Below are 16,366 nucleotides of genomic sequence, written 5' to 3'. Positions count from 1 at the left end.
AGAGGGTGGCTGTGTACCAAATGCCATCCTATTCCCTATTTAGTACACCACTTTTGACTAGGGCCCATAGGGAACCCTTAGGTATGCAGCCAGTGAGAAGTCTGATCAGTGAGACAGATCTCTATCACCGAGCATTTTGCACTCAAGTCATGTGACCATTTCACCATGGCGATATGCATGAATTTCCATATAGTATCAGCCTTGTTCTTTCCCTCTCTGGCTCTCTCACTCGTTCTGTCTGCCACTCACGCACGCAATGCACCCTCCTCAGGCTGAGGAGGCATTTGGGATGTAGCCCAATTTCCCATGCTCAGAGTGGACAGCCAGACGGATGGACCCAACGTTGGGGCTGTCACAGCTAAAACCCCAGCCTCCATTTTAAGGGCCAGTTGTAGTGTATCAGGGTTCCACTGATTGCCTCACTGACTCAGTTAGTGAATGAGGTTGATTGAGGCTTAATTGATTAAGAGTTTATCCAAATGGCACCCTATCCCCAATGTAGTGAACTACTTTTGGCCAGAGCCCTACACCCTATCAGCCAGACACCCCCCAAAATAGTGCACTATATAGGGAATAGGATGTCATTACAGTACATGACTATCTCTGTATCTGCACTCAACAGTGAGGCTGGTCCCACCATAGCTAGCCCCCCCCCCCCCCCCCAGAACTTTTGAAGTGAGAACAAAGCGAGCCAGGCCTCTGTCAGCATGACATCTGCTTTCACTGAAATAATTACCTGTCTAATAATTGCCTGATTTGCCCCCTAGGCTGCATCCCAAATGTTACCCTATTTCCTATATAGTGAATTACTTTTGACCAAGGCCTCTATTATGCTCTGGTCATAAGTAGTGCACTATATAGAGAAGAGGGTGCCATTTTGGACACAACCCTAGTGTCCTTTCCTCCCTCCCTCGACACTGCGTCCTCTCCTCTCTCTCCTCTTCGTTGGCAGAGTTCACAGGCCCCATATGAATCACTCTGTCACATTTTACATCTCAGTTCCTTCTGATGTTATGTTCTGATGTTAATGTAATTTTAGGTGGAGAACTGGTGCCCGCGCCTACCGTGGAGAACCAAGACATTGAATGAGGAGGCCGACCGGAGGGGCCAGGTGAGTGTCTGAACTGAAGGGCTTTCCACACTGCCAAGCCGAGTCAAACTGAGTATAGTTGCTAGAACCGCGCTGGAAAGAACAACAGGAAAATATAATATTACAGCCAACACAGTTTGGTTCAGGTTGACACCATGTGAAAATGACAGTGTGATAAGAAAATATCTTAAAACACAGTAGCGAAAAGGGAATAAGTGCCAGTCTCTGCACCCTGCTGAAAGACCAACAGTCTGGAGTCCTTTTCACTCTCACCCCTCTGGGGACTGGCCAGGGGGCAAAGAGTATTCAATTTGGACTTATCGCATTATCCATAACCGGGAGCGGAGTAATATTTAAAGCCAATAACGACGAATACCCGGCCTGAAGACAAATGCCAAGTCACGAGGGCATTGAATTGCTTTTATAATGTTATGACATCATGTGCTCTTTAGAAATGACCTCTTCCACTTGTCTTTTAGCTCAAATGGTATCGACTAATGGATAAGCAATGTTAGTGCACATAGGCTAACACACACACACACACACACACACTGTCTGTAGAGTAACTCCAGTGATTCTGATAGTAACTGACTATAGAGCGGGAGAGGATTTATACCATGATGCCTGTCGCCATGCCAATGGGCACTCGCTCAAATCTCCCTCCAGGGCCGTCTGAGCTCAGAGCTCCGGGCGTGGCTCGTCGTTATTGGCTTTAAATATTACTCCGCTCCCGGTTATGGATAATGCGATAAGTCCAAATTGAATACTCTTTGCCCCCCTTCGGATATGTCAACATGAGCGATCCTTTTGTCTTTGAGATCACCGTTGATGGTGGTTGTGATTTTTTGTTTTTGTTGACTAGGGCCCATAACGCTATGGTCAAAAGTAGTGCACTATATAGGGAATAGGATGCCATTTGGGACACAACCCCAGACCTGTCTCTCCCAGTGATTTCCTGTCCTGATGAGGGATGGTAATACACTGCCAGAGTGTTGTTAGTGCGTTGTTTCCCCAGCTTTAGCAGCTGTTAATGGCAAGCAGGGCTGCATCTTAACCAACCTGGCTTTGGGAAAGCTTTCTTAAATATTGACCCGAGAGAAGCTGAGAAATGTGTAGATTGCTATCATTGCATTCCAGCATTCAATGAGGAGCCATATGTCTTTGTAATGCAAATAGCGCCTGGCAGAACTTGGCACTTTGTAGCTTAAGTGTTTAAGTTGATGAGAATCCTCTTTATATCCTGTATGTTGTGACCGATCCCTTCAAGTGAATCGATGGATTTCGATACCAATGTGCGTGTTGGAGATTGACAGCATTACAGAATCACTGATCTACAAATGACCTCAAACCCTACATAACCACTCATTATGTAATGAAGATCAGCGATTCTCTGCCTCCTTGCTCAAACTGATCACGACAAACACAGTTGGGTGTGCTCGTTTGTCATCGTCCTGTGCCCTAGGTGGGTGGAGATTTGACTTTAGTCAAAAATGTGCACACTCCGCCCACCTGGGGCTACAGCCGATCCAAAACAAAAGTGCCTACTGACTGTCTACCTACCCCCTTTCAGAGGCTAACATTCTCCTTCTATAGGGTAAACCTTGAAAGAGGTTAATGGGTTAAACCATAACGCCTAAAGAGTAGGGGTGTCTAAATTGTATTGTCTTCTTCCTAGACGGAGATCCGGACGAGCTTCGAGGAGCTATATCGGGTCATGTCTCGGCGAGAGGAGTTCCGCTGGATGATGCTCCGGATCAAGCGCATGGAAGAACCCTGGATCAACGCCATCCGCGCCCTGGCTGCCAAGCAGAACCTGGCCAAGCGCAAGAGGAAAAAGGTAGGACACGGACACACTCACAAACACGTACTCATGTGCACGCACTCACACACATACTCATGCAAGCTTGCACTTACACACTTGCACGCACACACGCACTCACACACACACACAAACACACCTCCGAAAAGAGAGAACAGAATCAGCCCATGCCTTTCTGAACTGAGAAAATTTAAACAAGGAAAGTCCATTGTGTTCTGGGTAGCTACCTGGCCCCAACAATTAATAATGGAGGTTTCAGTTCCCTAGTGATCTTCAGGACTGTAAATTATTCACCTCCACCTCCTCTTTCTGACTACGGCTTCGAACAGTATGGATATGACATATGGGAGAGCCCTACTCCCTCTAGTTAGAGTGGAACAAAGTCTCTTGCACTTGAAACTCCAATTCTTCACTTTTTTCCAGAAGTGATTGGTGTAAGCATTGGCTTGAGTGAGTAAGAGTACACTTTGGGAGAAATGTGGGGAATCGGGACTCAGCCCAACCTCTAACATGCCAAAGGCTCAGAGCAGGAACAAAGTAGCCTGATCCCAGATCTCTTTGCGCTGTTTTGCCAACTTGGAGCCAACTTGGCAAGACCGCACAAACAGATCTTTTTATATTATTACAGTCATAATCCTCTCTCTACCCATGAATTCCTGGACAATTTTTTTAATTGAACCTTTATTTAACTAGGCAAGTAAGTTAAGAACAAATTCTTATTTACAATGACGGCCTACCAAAAGGCAAAAGGCCTCCTGCGGGAACGGGGGCCTGGGATAAACATTTTTTTTTTTGAAATACAACATAAATATAGGACAAACTGCAATGCACCTTAGTGATTGCGTCTCCGTCCCAAATTGCACCCTATCCCCTACATAGTTTACTATGGGAACTGGACAAAAGTAGTGCACTGTATAGGGAATAGGGTGCTGTTTGGGACGCACTATTGTGGCTGGCTAACACAGCAGCTGAAAGTGTGTTGAGACGTCCATAGAAAGCACAGAACATTGTAATGTCGGATTCTCTCCTGTGTCTGTGTGTTCCCTGGTGAATAGAAGGAGACTTGTGCGCTCTGATGTTAATAATGATACGTCTTCTGTGGAGTGCATCTTTGACGTACATTCTGCTACGTTTGAATAGAGAAAATGCCTTATTACATTTTTCCAACCCATTGATTTGTGTTTGGATTATTTCAAGGACTAAAGACACACACCCAGATGGTTGGCGATTTGCCTAACATACTTGAAACAGAAAACAACAAAGTTGCACACTATATTACACCCAGTGATTTTATTGGGTTCCAGTAATAGTGTATGAATTTTTTATATGTTGATGATAATATATCCCATTCCCATAAATCTTTATATTGATAGCCCCGTTGGGAATCAAACTCTCAACCCTGTCATTGCTAGCACCATGCTCTAACCAACTGAGCCACAATGAGAAACAATAGATTTAAACTGAACTGACACTCTATACCCCTCTCTCTACATCAGATCCTGGTGCACCTGGGCCTGTTGACCAAGGAGTCGGGCTTCAAGATTGCAGAGAACGCCTTCAGTGGGGGCCCCCTGGGGGAGCTGGTGCAATGGAGTGACCTCATCACCACCCTCTACCTGCTGGGCCACGACGTACGCATCTCCGCCTCCCTGGCCGAGCTCAAAGAGTGAGTCCGTTGAGTGTGTGTGTGCACCCCTCGGACACATCTGGGTGGTGTTCAATGCAGAGTACCGTAGCAAAACGGTTAAAATGTTTTTCCAACGTAAAATTATAAAGAGCGTTTCTTATTGAACAATTCTAGGATCATAATGAATGAAATGATATGGACAGGTTAGGACTTCATCCCAGATCAGCAGCACTCCTACTCTGAGACGCTTTATGGATACAGGCCCAGGTCTCCCCTGTCCATTTAGTCTAATTCATTGTGATCTAAAAGACGAAACTGATCCTAAATCAGCAGCACTCCTACTCTGAGATGCTTGATACATACAGCCCCAGGTATTACCTCCCCAAAGTCACCTATGGAATGAGCAGAAGTATAACTTCACAATACAGCTAAAGCTAGTGTAATGTGAGGTGGTTGCAACCTACCTGCAAAAACTACCACATGTTCTTTGTGTACTCTAGTCCTGCTTTGTTAGGTAAAACCTGTCTCAAATTACTTCCTACTTGAATAATCAAATCAAACTTTATTTGCCACATGCGCCGAATACAACAACTGTAGACTTTACCGTGAAATACTTACTTACAAACCCTTAACCAACAGTGCAGTTCAAGAAGAATAAAATATTTACCAAGTAGGCTAAAATAAAAAGTTATAATAAAAAGTAACAAAATAATAACAATAACGAGGCTAAATACAGGGCGCTCCGGTACCCCTTGCCGTGTGGTAGCAGAGAAAACTGTCTAACTTGGGTGGCTGGAGTCTCTGACAATTTTATGGGCTTTCCTCTGACACCACCTATTATATAGGTCCTGGATGGCAGGAAGCTTGACCCCAGTGATGTACTGGGCTGTTCACACTACCCTCTGTAGCGCCTTACGGTCAGATGCCGAGCAGTTGCCATACCAGGCGGTGATGAAACCGGTCAGGATGCTCTCGATGGTGCAGCTGTAGAACCTTTTGAGGATTCTGGGGGCCCATGCCAAATCTTTTCAGTCTCCTGAGGGGGAAAAGGTTTTGTTGTGCCCTCTTCACGACTGTCTTGGTATGTTTGGACCATGATAGTTTGTTGGTGATGTGGACACCAAGGAACTCGACCTGCTCCAATACAGCCGTGTCGATGTTAATGGGGGCCTGTTCGGCCCACATTTTCCTGTAGTCCACGATCAGCTCCTTTGTCTTGCTCACATTGAGGGAGAGGTTGTTGTCCTGGCACAACACTGCCAGTTCTCTGACCTCCCTATAGGCCGTTCCATCGTTGTCGGTGATCAGGCCTACCGCTGTTGTCTTCAGCAGCAGGTAGCCTAGTAGTTAGAACATTGGGCCAGTAACCGAAAGGTTGCTCGTTCAAGCAGACAAGGTAAAAATCTGTCATTCTGCCCCTGGACAAGGCAGTTAACCCACTGTTCATAGGCCATCATTGTAAATAAGAATTTGTTCTTAACTGACTTGCCTAGTTAAATAAAGGTAAAAAAAAAAAAACGTGATGATGGTGTTGGAGTCATGTTTGGCCACGAAGTCGTGGGTGAACAGGGAATACAGGAGGGGACTAAGTACACACCCCTGAGGGGCCCCAGTGTTAAGGATCAGCGTGGCAGACGTATTGTTGCCTACTCTTACCACCTAGGGGTGGCCCGTCAAGAAGTCCAGGATCCAGTTGCAGAGGGAAGCGTTTAGTCCCAGAGTCCTTAGTTTAGTGATGAGCTTCATTGGCACTATGGTTTTGAATGCTGAGCTGTAGACTATGAACAGCATTCTCACATAGGTGTTATTTTTGCCCAGGGGAGAAAGGGCAGTGTGGAGTGCAATTGAGATTGCTTCATCTGTGGATCTGTTGGAGCATTATGCGAATTGGAGTAGGTCTAGGGTGTCCAGGAGAATGCTGTTGATGTAAGCCATGACCAGCCTTTCAAAGCACTTCATGGCTATCGATGTGAGTGCCACGGGGCGGTAATCATTTAGGCAGGTTACCTTCGCTTCCTTGGGCACAGGGACTATAGTGGTCTGCTTGAAACATGTAGTTATTACAGACTCAGTCAGGGAGAGGTTGAAAATGCACATGTGATAGGCTGGTAAAAATTTGGTAAAACTGATTTAAGTTTGCCTGCGTTAAAGTCCCCGGCCACTAGGAGCGCCGTTTCTTTGATCATTTTCTTCTTTGCTTATGGCCAGAAAGAGTTAGTTGAGAGCGGTCTTAGTGCCAGCTTCGCTTTGTGGTGGTAAATAGATGGCTACGAATAATACAGATGAGAACTCTCTTGGTAGATAGTGTGGTCGACAGCTTCATAAGGTACTCTACCTCAGGTGAGCAATACCTTGAGACTTCTTTAATATTAGACATCGTGCACCAGCTGTTATTGACAAAAAGACACCAGAGGTAGCATCCCTGTTCTGCCGGTGCATGGAAAATTCTGCCAGCTCTATGTTGTGAGTTTTTACTTTCAGCCACGTCTCGGCGAAACATAAGATGTTACAGTTTTTAATGTCTCGTTGGTAGGATAATCTTAATAGCAGGTCATGAATTTTATTTTCTAACATTACATGTTAGCAAGGAGAATGTAAGGCATTTGGGAGTTTACTCGCTCGCCTCCGGATTCTCAGAAGGATCCCTGATCTGCGTCCCCTTTTCTGGCGTCTTTTCTTCACGCAAAAGGCGTGGCTCTGGGCCTGTTCCAGTCAAAGAAGGATATCCTTCTCGTCGGACTCGTTAAAGGAAAACAAGTTATTTTCTTCCAGTGGTGAGTAATCGGTTTTCTGATGTCTAGAAGTTATTTTCGGTCGTAAGAGACAGTAGCAGTAACATTATGTACACAATAAGTTTTAAAAAATAAGTTACGCAAAAAAAGAAAAAAATTGCACAATTCGTTGGGAGAATGTAAAACGTCAGCCATGTTCTGTGGCGCCACTTGTTTAATAATAGGGGTTTACTATGAGTAAACAATCCATAGCTTTCTTCTCTTTGTTTGTTGTGTGTTTTCATGTTGTTGCTCTCTTTAAAAAATATATATATATATATATTACAATACAACATTTATTGTACATGTTACAGTGAATTTAAAACTGTTCTCAACCCCAGAGCCCTGGTCAAAAGTAGTGAACTATATAGGGGAATATGGTGCCATTTCAGATGCACCCTGTGGGTCCTAACTAAGCCCACTCCCTCTCTTCGTGCAGGATCATGAGGAGAGTGATGGGGAACAAGTCCAGCTGCCCCACCCAGGGGGACAAGGTGGTGGAGCTCATCTACATTGACATTGTGGGCCTGACCCAGTTCAAGAAGACACTGGGGCCCTCCTGGGTCCACTATCAGTAAGTACTCCATATCTTCAACTCTGTCTGTCTGTCTGTCTGTCTGTCCGTGTGTGTGTGTGTGTGTGATAGTATTTATACACACCCACGTCATTCATAAGTTATGGGCTGGGACGTGTGATATTTTCTTTCTTTTTAAAATGTAACCTTAATTTAACTAGACAAGTCAGTTAAGAACACATTTTTATTTACAATGACGGCCTAACCCGGCCAAACCCTAACCCGGAAGACGCTGGGCCAATTGTGCGCTTCCCTATTGGACTCTCAATCACGGCCGGTTGTGATACAGCCTGGAATCTAACCAGGGTCTGTAGTGACGCCTCTAGCACTGAGATGCAGTACCTTAGACCGCTGCGCCACTCGGGAGCGTGTGTGATGATGTTGTTAATTTAGGCAGATTGAGATCATAAAATGTCTTAGTTCAAATATGAACATCCTAGTTTTTGTATCCAATGAGTTTCCTAGTATCCTCATTTACGTCTGTCACGTGATGAGGTCTCTTTGGAATCCGCATCCTCCTTGCTGCTTTGACTAATCGGGAAGTGGTAACATTGTCAGGCTCTTTGTCTGTGTCCCTCTGAGTCTCCCGAGGCTGTGTCCCTCCCTGTAGGATGCCAAACCTTGCTGAGGCACGTTGTCAGAGGGTTCGCCCACTACTCATTTACTGATTGGAGAGCAACGGAGAGAGGTTGACAGGATGAAAAGAGGCCTATTTTTTTGCAGCTCATTTGATACTTGGTAGCTATTCAGGTGACAAAGATCCAGGCACAGAGGGGGGGGACCAGATGTGATTTACACACTCATTAGCATCTGAATGAGAAGGCTGAAACCCAGGCTGGATTTACATTTTAGTAATTTAGCAGATGCTCTTATCCAGAGAAACTTAGAGTAGTGGGTACATACATTTTCATACTTTTTTCTCATACTGGTCCCTTGTGGGAATCGGACCCACAACCCTGGTGTTGCAAGCGCCATGCTCTACCAATTGAGTCACACGGGACCCCAGATCAGATTCTGGGGGCCATGCAGACCAGACCGAGGTGGGCCAGCTCCTCCTGCCTTTATGGGTGGATGGGTTCTGTAAGACCCTATTTTTTTTTAAGCTAACAAAAGTCTTCAGGTCTCATGCAAGGTTAGTCATCAAGCAAGCTCACTATCATGAGAACCACCTCTGTTTCAGTGGCTGTCAACAAACTGTTCTCTCTCACTGGGCTGAAATTGCATTGTGTCAGATATAAATGGTTTGACGTCCTCATGTAGGTAGGCTGTTTCCATGGGAACATCAGGTCAAGGTTTTAACTCTTAATGGAGCAGTGGTCATGGTTGTGTTTGTTTTCTGCACTCTCTCTATTGTGTGTGTGCACGCTCCACTGGTAGGACTGTCTGAACTGGCGCCTTGTGGGTATTGTTCCTCTGATGTAGCCCATTGGTGTGGTTGGAGGTTGTTACGAGAACCGCCTTGTGAGAACAATAAGTCAGGTTCGCTAATAGCCCCAAGATTTCCTTTCTCGTGTCAACACTTTTTTGTTGGTTTCGGGTTTGCATCCTGTTTCATCTTGCTCTGAGGAAATTGACTGGCACTGCATCCCAAACGGCTCTCTATTCCCTATAATATGCATTTGTTTTGACCAAGGCCCCTGGTCAAAAGTAATGTGCTATTTAGGGAATAGGGAGCCGTTTGGGACACAGAATCAACCTTTATACAGACGGTGTGGTCGTAATGCAGGATCCAGCTGGCATTTTCATGAGTGCATTGATTAATTCCTCGTTATACATATTGGTGAAGACATTTACATTTGGCCACTTCATTCAGTGTTGATTTTGTGACGTGCACTTCCAGGAAGGTTATAAGATGCCACTGTTTTACTGTAACTTCAGACAAAACTTCTGTTGAATGTGCATTTTAGATTTTTAAACTGACTAGTCACGTCGTGGAACTGTTTTGGTCTCGCCCATAGTTGTCTAACCCTCTCTTGTTTATGTTCTTCTTGCATATGTCCTCTCCTTCCTCCTTGTCTATCCAGCTCTTTCCCTCCCCACTTAAAGTGATGCTTCAGAACATTTTGTATAATTTCAGCCAGTAGTTTTGAAAGGGGTGCTCACGAGCCAAAACGGGTCCCTATATTTTTTTGTGTGCTACGTCATCCAATTGTGTACTATGTGATTCATTACGTATGTTAGGTTATTTTTTGCAATTCCTATAATATGTTACAAATCCAATTCGTACAATATGGGGCGGCAGGGTAGCCTAGTGGTTAGAGCGTTGGACTAGTAACCGGAAGGTCGCAAGTTCAAACCCCAGAGCTGACGAGGTACAAATCTGTCGTTCTGCCCCTGAACAGGCAGTTAAGCCACTGTTCCTAGGCCGTCATTGAAAATAAGATTTTGTTCTTAACTGACTTGCCTAGTTAAATAAAGGTAAATAAATAAATAAATAAAATATGTTACAAATTTGTCGTGCTTATGATCCTGGACTGCAGTCTTTCATTTTCCAGCCTCTCCAGAACAGCTTCTAATATAGAACAATTCTACATTGTGGATGCTACCATGATTACGGATAGTCCTGAATGAATCGTGAATAATGATGAGTGGGAAAGTTAGACGCACAAATATCATAACCCCCAAGACATTCTAACCTCTCACCATTACAATAACAGAGGAGGTTAGCATCGTTGGGGAGTATGATATTTATGCGTCTAACTTTTCCACTCATCATTATTCACGATTCATTCAGGACTATCTGTAATCATGGTAGCATCCACATTCATGTAGAAGTGTTCAGAAACGTATTATATTCTTATTTACAATAAAAAGTGACTCCAAAATGACACATACATTATTTACCATTCATTTCTATTGGGCACAAAATAATCATGAATGTAGAAGTGTTAAAAAAAATAATTATATTCTTATTTACAATAAAACCTCATAGTCATTGTATAATTTCAAATCCAAAGTGCTGGAGTACAGAGCCAAAACAACAGCACATGTATCACTGTCCCAATACTTTTGGAGCTCACTGTAGTGCACTAGCCCTGTGGTACTCTTGTCAAAAGTAGTGCACTGCACTATATAGGGAATAGGGTGCCATTAGGGAGCAGTCTGAGTCTCAAGAGGGAAGAGAATTTGAGAGCGAGGATTGTGTTCCAAGGCCAAACTGGAAGTGAGTGTGGTTGTTCAGGGCAGTGAAAGGACTGTAGGGAGAATCTCAGTGATCGGCTCAGCAGTATTAGTGGTTTTAGAATTTAATGAGGGCAGCCGCCTCTCCTGTCCTGTCACTCTTCTTCCCTCTCGCGCACACACATGCAAGCAGGCACGCACGCACGCAGGCAGGCAGGCAGGCAGGCAGGCAGGCACACACACACACACACACATATGCATGCACATACACACATTCACTCTGTCTTTCTGTATCGATCTATGTATTGGTCTATCACTCTCACTGCAGAAAACCAATGCTTGCTTCAGTCATCGTATCAACTATAATCATAATACGCTATCATTTCAGTTAGTCTAATTCTCAATTCTACATGGAAATCATTATAAACACACGAATCATATCGTAAATGTGACAGTTTTGTACTCCTTGCCACTGATCTGAACAACCGTAGTCTCCAGTCTACAACAATCTAATTTGAAAGAGTATTTCACCTGAATCTCTTTCTCTCGCATCATCTCCTAAGAATGTTGTACTGCGTCTGATACCCAAGTGTCTCAAAAACTAAGAGATTTGCATGCTGTGGCTTTAGTCTGGGGCGGCAGGGTAGCCTAGTGGTTAGAGCGTTGGACAGGCAGTTAACCCACTGTTCCTAGGCCGTCATTGAAAATAAGAATTTGTTCTTAACTGACTTGCCTAGTTAAATAAAGGTAAAATAAAGTCTCACTAGTCTTAAGTTTCCTCATTGTGAATCCATTTACCATATTTCCTGAGCATCTTGAGAAGACACACTCACTGTCTTTCTCTCTCTCTCTTTCTCACGCTTGCACACACACCCACCCACCATCTGCGAAACATCTGCGTGGTCAGGAGTGGCCTTGCCCGGGCTGCCAGACTGAGCTTAGCCGACCCCTCTGGTACTCCTGGCCCCTCATCAATTTGATTAATACTCATTATTACACCTCCACCCCGCCAGGGGTCAATCAGATGAGTATGTTGGGCTCTGTCCAGAAGGATTAAAGATGGAAAGGAATAGTGGTGAAGCATAGCCAGGTGTTTATTTTTAGGCTTTAGACATTTTTTTTTTGGTCTGGGGGTGACTTATTATCTGAAAAAGCATGTGTCAGGGAGACTGAAAGATAAGGACTCTGAGTGAGGGTGACTGAAAGAGAGAGAGCTAGATAGATGGAGAGAGAGAAAGCTAAAGACAGAGGGAGGGTGACTGAAAAAGAGAGCTAGATAGATGGAGAGAGAGCGAAAGCTAAAGAATGAGGGAGGGTGACTGAAAAAGAGAGAGCTAGATAGATGGAGAGAGAGCGAAAGCTAAAGAATGAGGGAGGGTGACTGAAAAAGAGAGAGCTAGATAGATGGAGAGAGAGCGAAAGCTAAAGAATGAGGGAGGGTGACTGAAAAAGAGAGAGCTAGATAGATGGAGAGAGAGCGAAAGCTAAAGACTGAGAGAGGGTGACTGAAAAAGAGAGAAAGCTAAAGACTGAGAGAGGGTGACTGAAAGCGAGAGAGAGAAAGCTAAAGACAGAGAGGGGGGGGGGTAGGGGGCTGGCAGAGAGGGACTGAGAGAAAGCGAGAGAGAAAAGGTCAGGAATGTGTCATTCCATTCCACATAACATCCTTTCTCTGGTCCTCTAATTAGTCATGGTTCCCGTCTGATCAGTAGGAAGCTCTCTGTGCTTTGTACACTATCTGTGACCATGCTGAAGGTATGGAAAATATAGGCATCATGTAATTCATTAACCATTTATTAGTGGTTGAGACACAGCTGTAAGTGTGTATTAATGCATATAATGTGTATTACAGATGTATACTAACACTATAATGTGGTGTGTGACAGGTGTATGCTGCGGGTTTTGGATTCCTTCGGCACAGAGCCCGAGTTCAACCACGCCCACTATGCTCAGTCCAAGGGCCACAAGACCCCCTGGGGCAAGTGGAACCTCAACCCCCAGCAGTTCAACACCATGTTCCGTAAGTACCACCTCATGGTTCTGGGGTACAGATCTAGGATCAGCTTCTCCTCCCTAATCCTAACCTTAACCATTAGTGGGGGAATTTCAACAACTTCACCCTACTCCCACCTAATGACAGGGATTGTTCATAAGGCACCAAATGGAAGCAAATGGTCTTAAACAGTGAGGGGAACCTGTACTCATCCAAGAAAAAGAAAAGGTTTTTACATTTAATCTTTATTTAACTAGGCAAGTCAGTTAAGAACAAATTCTTATTTACAATGACTGCCTACACCGGCCAAACCCGGTGGGCCAAGTGTGCCCTGCCCTATGGGACTCCCAGTCATGGCTGGTTGAGATACAACCTGGATTCGAACCAGGGTGTCTGTAGTGATGCCTTAAGCACTGAGATGCAGTGCCTTAGATCGCTGCGCCACTCGGGAGCCCAATAAGACACAGTAATTTTTGTTTTCCGTTGCAAAACACGTTAAGTTTTCTGTTATGTGCCCTAATGAACACGACCCAGGGGTGGGGAGGGAGATTCCACCACCCCAGGGGGTTTGAACCTTTTCCCCATGGCTGATGGAAAGTAAAATGTTACCCAGAATGAATGAATACCTCTCTCCGGTCTCAGTTTCAGTGGTTTGGCCCACGTCAGGCTGGAATAGCAGACCAGCCTCAATAGACCCTTTGTGTTGCGGATAGAGTATGCCATTCTCATACGACGCAGGTCTTTTCATGTCATCCAGTTTACTAGCTGCAAGGGTTAGATGATATCTGTAACTAATCAAACGCACATCGGTTACACCGTGAGTTCGAAATGAAACACAGATTTGTTCCGGTGCATCGGGCATGTTGGATTTGTGTCCCCTTCTCTTGCCTATGGAGAAACATTCACCTTAACCCCAGCGTATTGTTTTATATCCTGTCATTACTGCTCTGTTTCCAGGCTTAGGGGAAGTCATTGTATCTCACACTTGCAGTTGTGTCACAACAACAATGGGGCTTGAATAAACAAAACTTGTATTTTCAATATGTTTAACTCTGAGGGTTGGATTTCCTTCCATCCTAAGACTAAGATGTAACAGAGAACATTAAGACAAAGAAGGCGCCACGGGAAATCAATCCTAGCCTTGGGTTCCATTCATTACCATTAAGTAGTCTTGCATAAATCACTGGATAAAGGGTGCAGACGAGGGAAAGCGATGAGGCCGAGGGAAAGCGAAAGCGCCCTGGCCAATGAGACAGAAGAGGGAAAGGGCTCTGCCAATGTGACACGAGAGAGAAAGGGCTCTGGCCAATGAGACAGAAGAGGGAAAGGGCTCTGCCAATGTGACACGAGAGAGAAATGGCTCTGGCCAATGAGACAGGAGAGGGAAAGGGCTCTGATCGCCCAGATCTGTTTGTGCTGTCTTGTCTCGCCTGACAGGAGATGACACGACAGCACAAACAGATCTTTTAGGGACCAGGCTAGCCATGGAACATTTCCAATGTCGTTCTTCTCACCACTGTTCTCCTCTCCAAAAGCATAACAACATGTTCACATCTAGAATTGTTTCTCTGCTTCTGGCTAGGTACAGACTCTAGTCCCAGGCTTTTACTGAACAGTTACTATAGCCTACTATATAACTTGTTCTTCATCCTCTGGTGTTGTTGTTGTACACAATAAAACAAAAGGAAAGTCCTTTATTCTCTGTCTCAGGAAAGAGACATTCTGATAACCTTATAAGTTACTATTGTCTTTGTTTCGTTCCCATGTATATAATAGTAAGATTAAATCAGTTTATAGTAGTGCTGAGCGATTAGTGCTTTTTGAGGTCTGTTCGGTTTAGGTTTGATTATTCAAAAAGAATCACTGTTTTTCGATTTCAGTTTCAATATAATTTATTTGACATTAAATGTACTATGCATTATGTGGGCTGAATGCTGTAACAACACAGGATAAAACGATGACAGTCCCATTATAGTAGTGACCTCCCATCACTTATTAGCCATAATTTATTAACATTACTTTAATAAAATATTTCAGTTTTGTATATTATATTTGCTATATTTGATGACTTTATTATTTCATTCCAAGTCGTCTCTATAAAGCTGCTGCCTATGCAGTTTTGTAGTTCTTCAAAGTAAATAAGGCACCCTTTGATAGTTGATATTCAGTAGTCATAAATCACTTAGATCATGTATTTTCAGGTAGAGATACCGCGCGTTGCAACAGCTGCCCTCTATATCCCCTCACGGTCGCGCATTGTTCTCTCTTAGCTAAAAGAAACAGACAGGACAAGTAGATGTGCAATGGATTATGGTCATTGTAGTTAATTAACACGTTTGATGCGCTAAACCAGGGGTATTCAACTCTTACCCTACGAGGTCCAATGATAATTCATTGCAGACACCTGGTGTCCCAGGTCTAAATCAGTCCCTGATTAGAGAGAGGGGGGCAGTGGAACTGGCTTCACCAGCATTTCGCTACACCCGCAATAACATCTGCTAAACATACGTATGTGATAAATAACATTTGATTTTTTATTTAGGTCTGGAGGAGCTAAACAATGTAGAATATTGGCCTGTTGGAAACTACAACTCAGGTTGGATCTGATTTATCTCTAGAGAAACTGTGCAATTGTTGCATTGAGCTCACAAAAAAACAAAAACAATGGAATTCAAATAACTGTACCTGCGTCTGTAGTTCATAGTCAGCTATGTGATCTGGTGGTGTGGCTGTATCGTTGTAGGGTGTGAGGTCAACATGCTGTTTCGATGTGTCACTTTATTATGGTTTTCCTTCAACAGTGTAATTTGACCTTCTTACTATAGCTCTTTGACACACTTCCTGTGTGTTCTGTTTACAATATCAATGCATTGAACGTTTTGAAAGGTGTTTCAATAAAAATGTTCAGTATTCAATATTTATAATTAAGTGTTTGTGTCGAAATAAAAGTAGGCTAATGTTCTGCTTGATGTAGTTAGCTATTTCATAAAGGACTCAAATGTCCATAAGCAATGGTCTCAAGATGGTCTGCTTACCGAACACATAAAAATGTTACATTATGTTGCGTGATGCATATTAACTCTACATAGGATATGTAATCCCCTGTATAGGGTAATGATCCACTGAACAAAAATATAAACGCAACATGTAAAGTGTTGGTCCCATGTTTCATGAGCTGAAATGGGATCCCAGAAATGTTCCATATGCACATAAAGCTTATTTCGCTCAAATTTTTGCACACATTTCTTTACATCCCTTTTAGTGAGCATTTCTCCTTTGCCAAGATAATCCATCCACCTGACAGGTGTGTAGTAGGGTTGCAAAAATCCAGGAATTTTCAATAAATTCCAGGGAAAACCAGGGAATTTATTG

The 16,366-nt window shown here is 43.9% G+C and overlaps 1 protein-coding gene across 2 annotated transcripts in view; it reads left to right on the top strand.

The window, feature by feature from the left end:
* Positions 1-16,366, top strand: part of LOC115129626 (alpha-1,6-mannosylglycoprotein 6-beta-N-acetylglucosaminyltransferase A-like) — a 103,902-nt gene that overhangs the window by 48,251 nt on the left and 39,285 nt on the right. For both annotated transcript variants that reach the window (XM_029660199.2, XM_029660200.2), the window contains 5 exons: positions 1,040-1,111; positions 2,766-2,927; positions 4,406-4,575; positions 7,747-7,881; positions 12,888-13,021. In XM_029660199.2, the coding sequence (XP_029516059.1) occupies positions 1,040-1,111; positions 2,766-2,927; positions 4,406-4,575; positions 7,747-7,881; positions 12,888-13,021 (673 nt within the window). The remainder of the gene's footprint in view (positions 1-1,039; positions 1,112-2,765; positions 2,928-4,405; positions 4,576-7,746; positions 7,882-12,887; positions 13,022-16,366) is intronic.

The sequence above is a fragment of the Oncorhynchus nerka genome, linkage group LG5 (assembly GCF_034236695.1).
Source record: "Oncorhynchus nerka isolate Pitt River linkage group LG5, Oner_Uvic_2.0, whole genome shotgun sequence".
Taxonomy (NCBI): domain Eukaryota; kingdom Metazoa; phylum Chordata; class Actinopteri; order Salmoniformes; family Salmonidae; genus Oncorhynchus; species Oncorhynchus nerka.
Note: the sequence above shows the minus strand (reverse complement) of the source record. Positions and strands in the feature narration are given on the sequence as shown.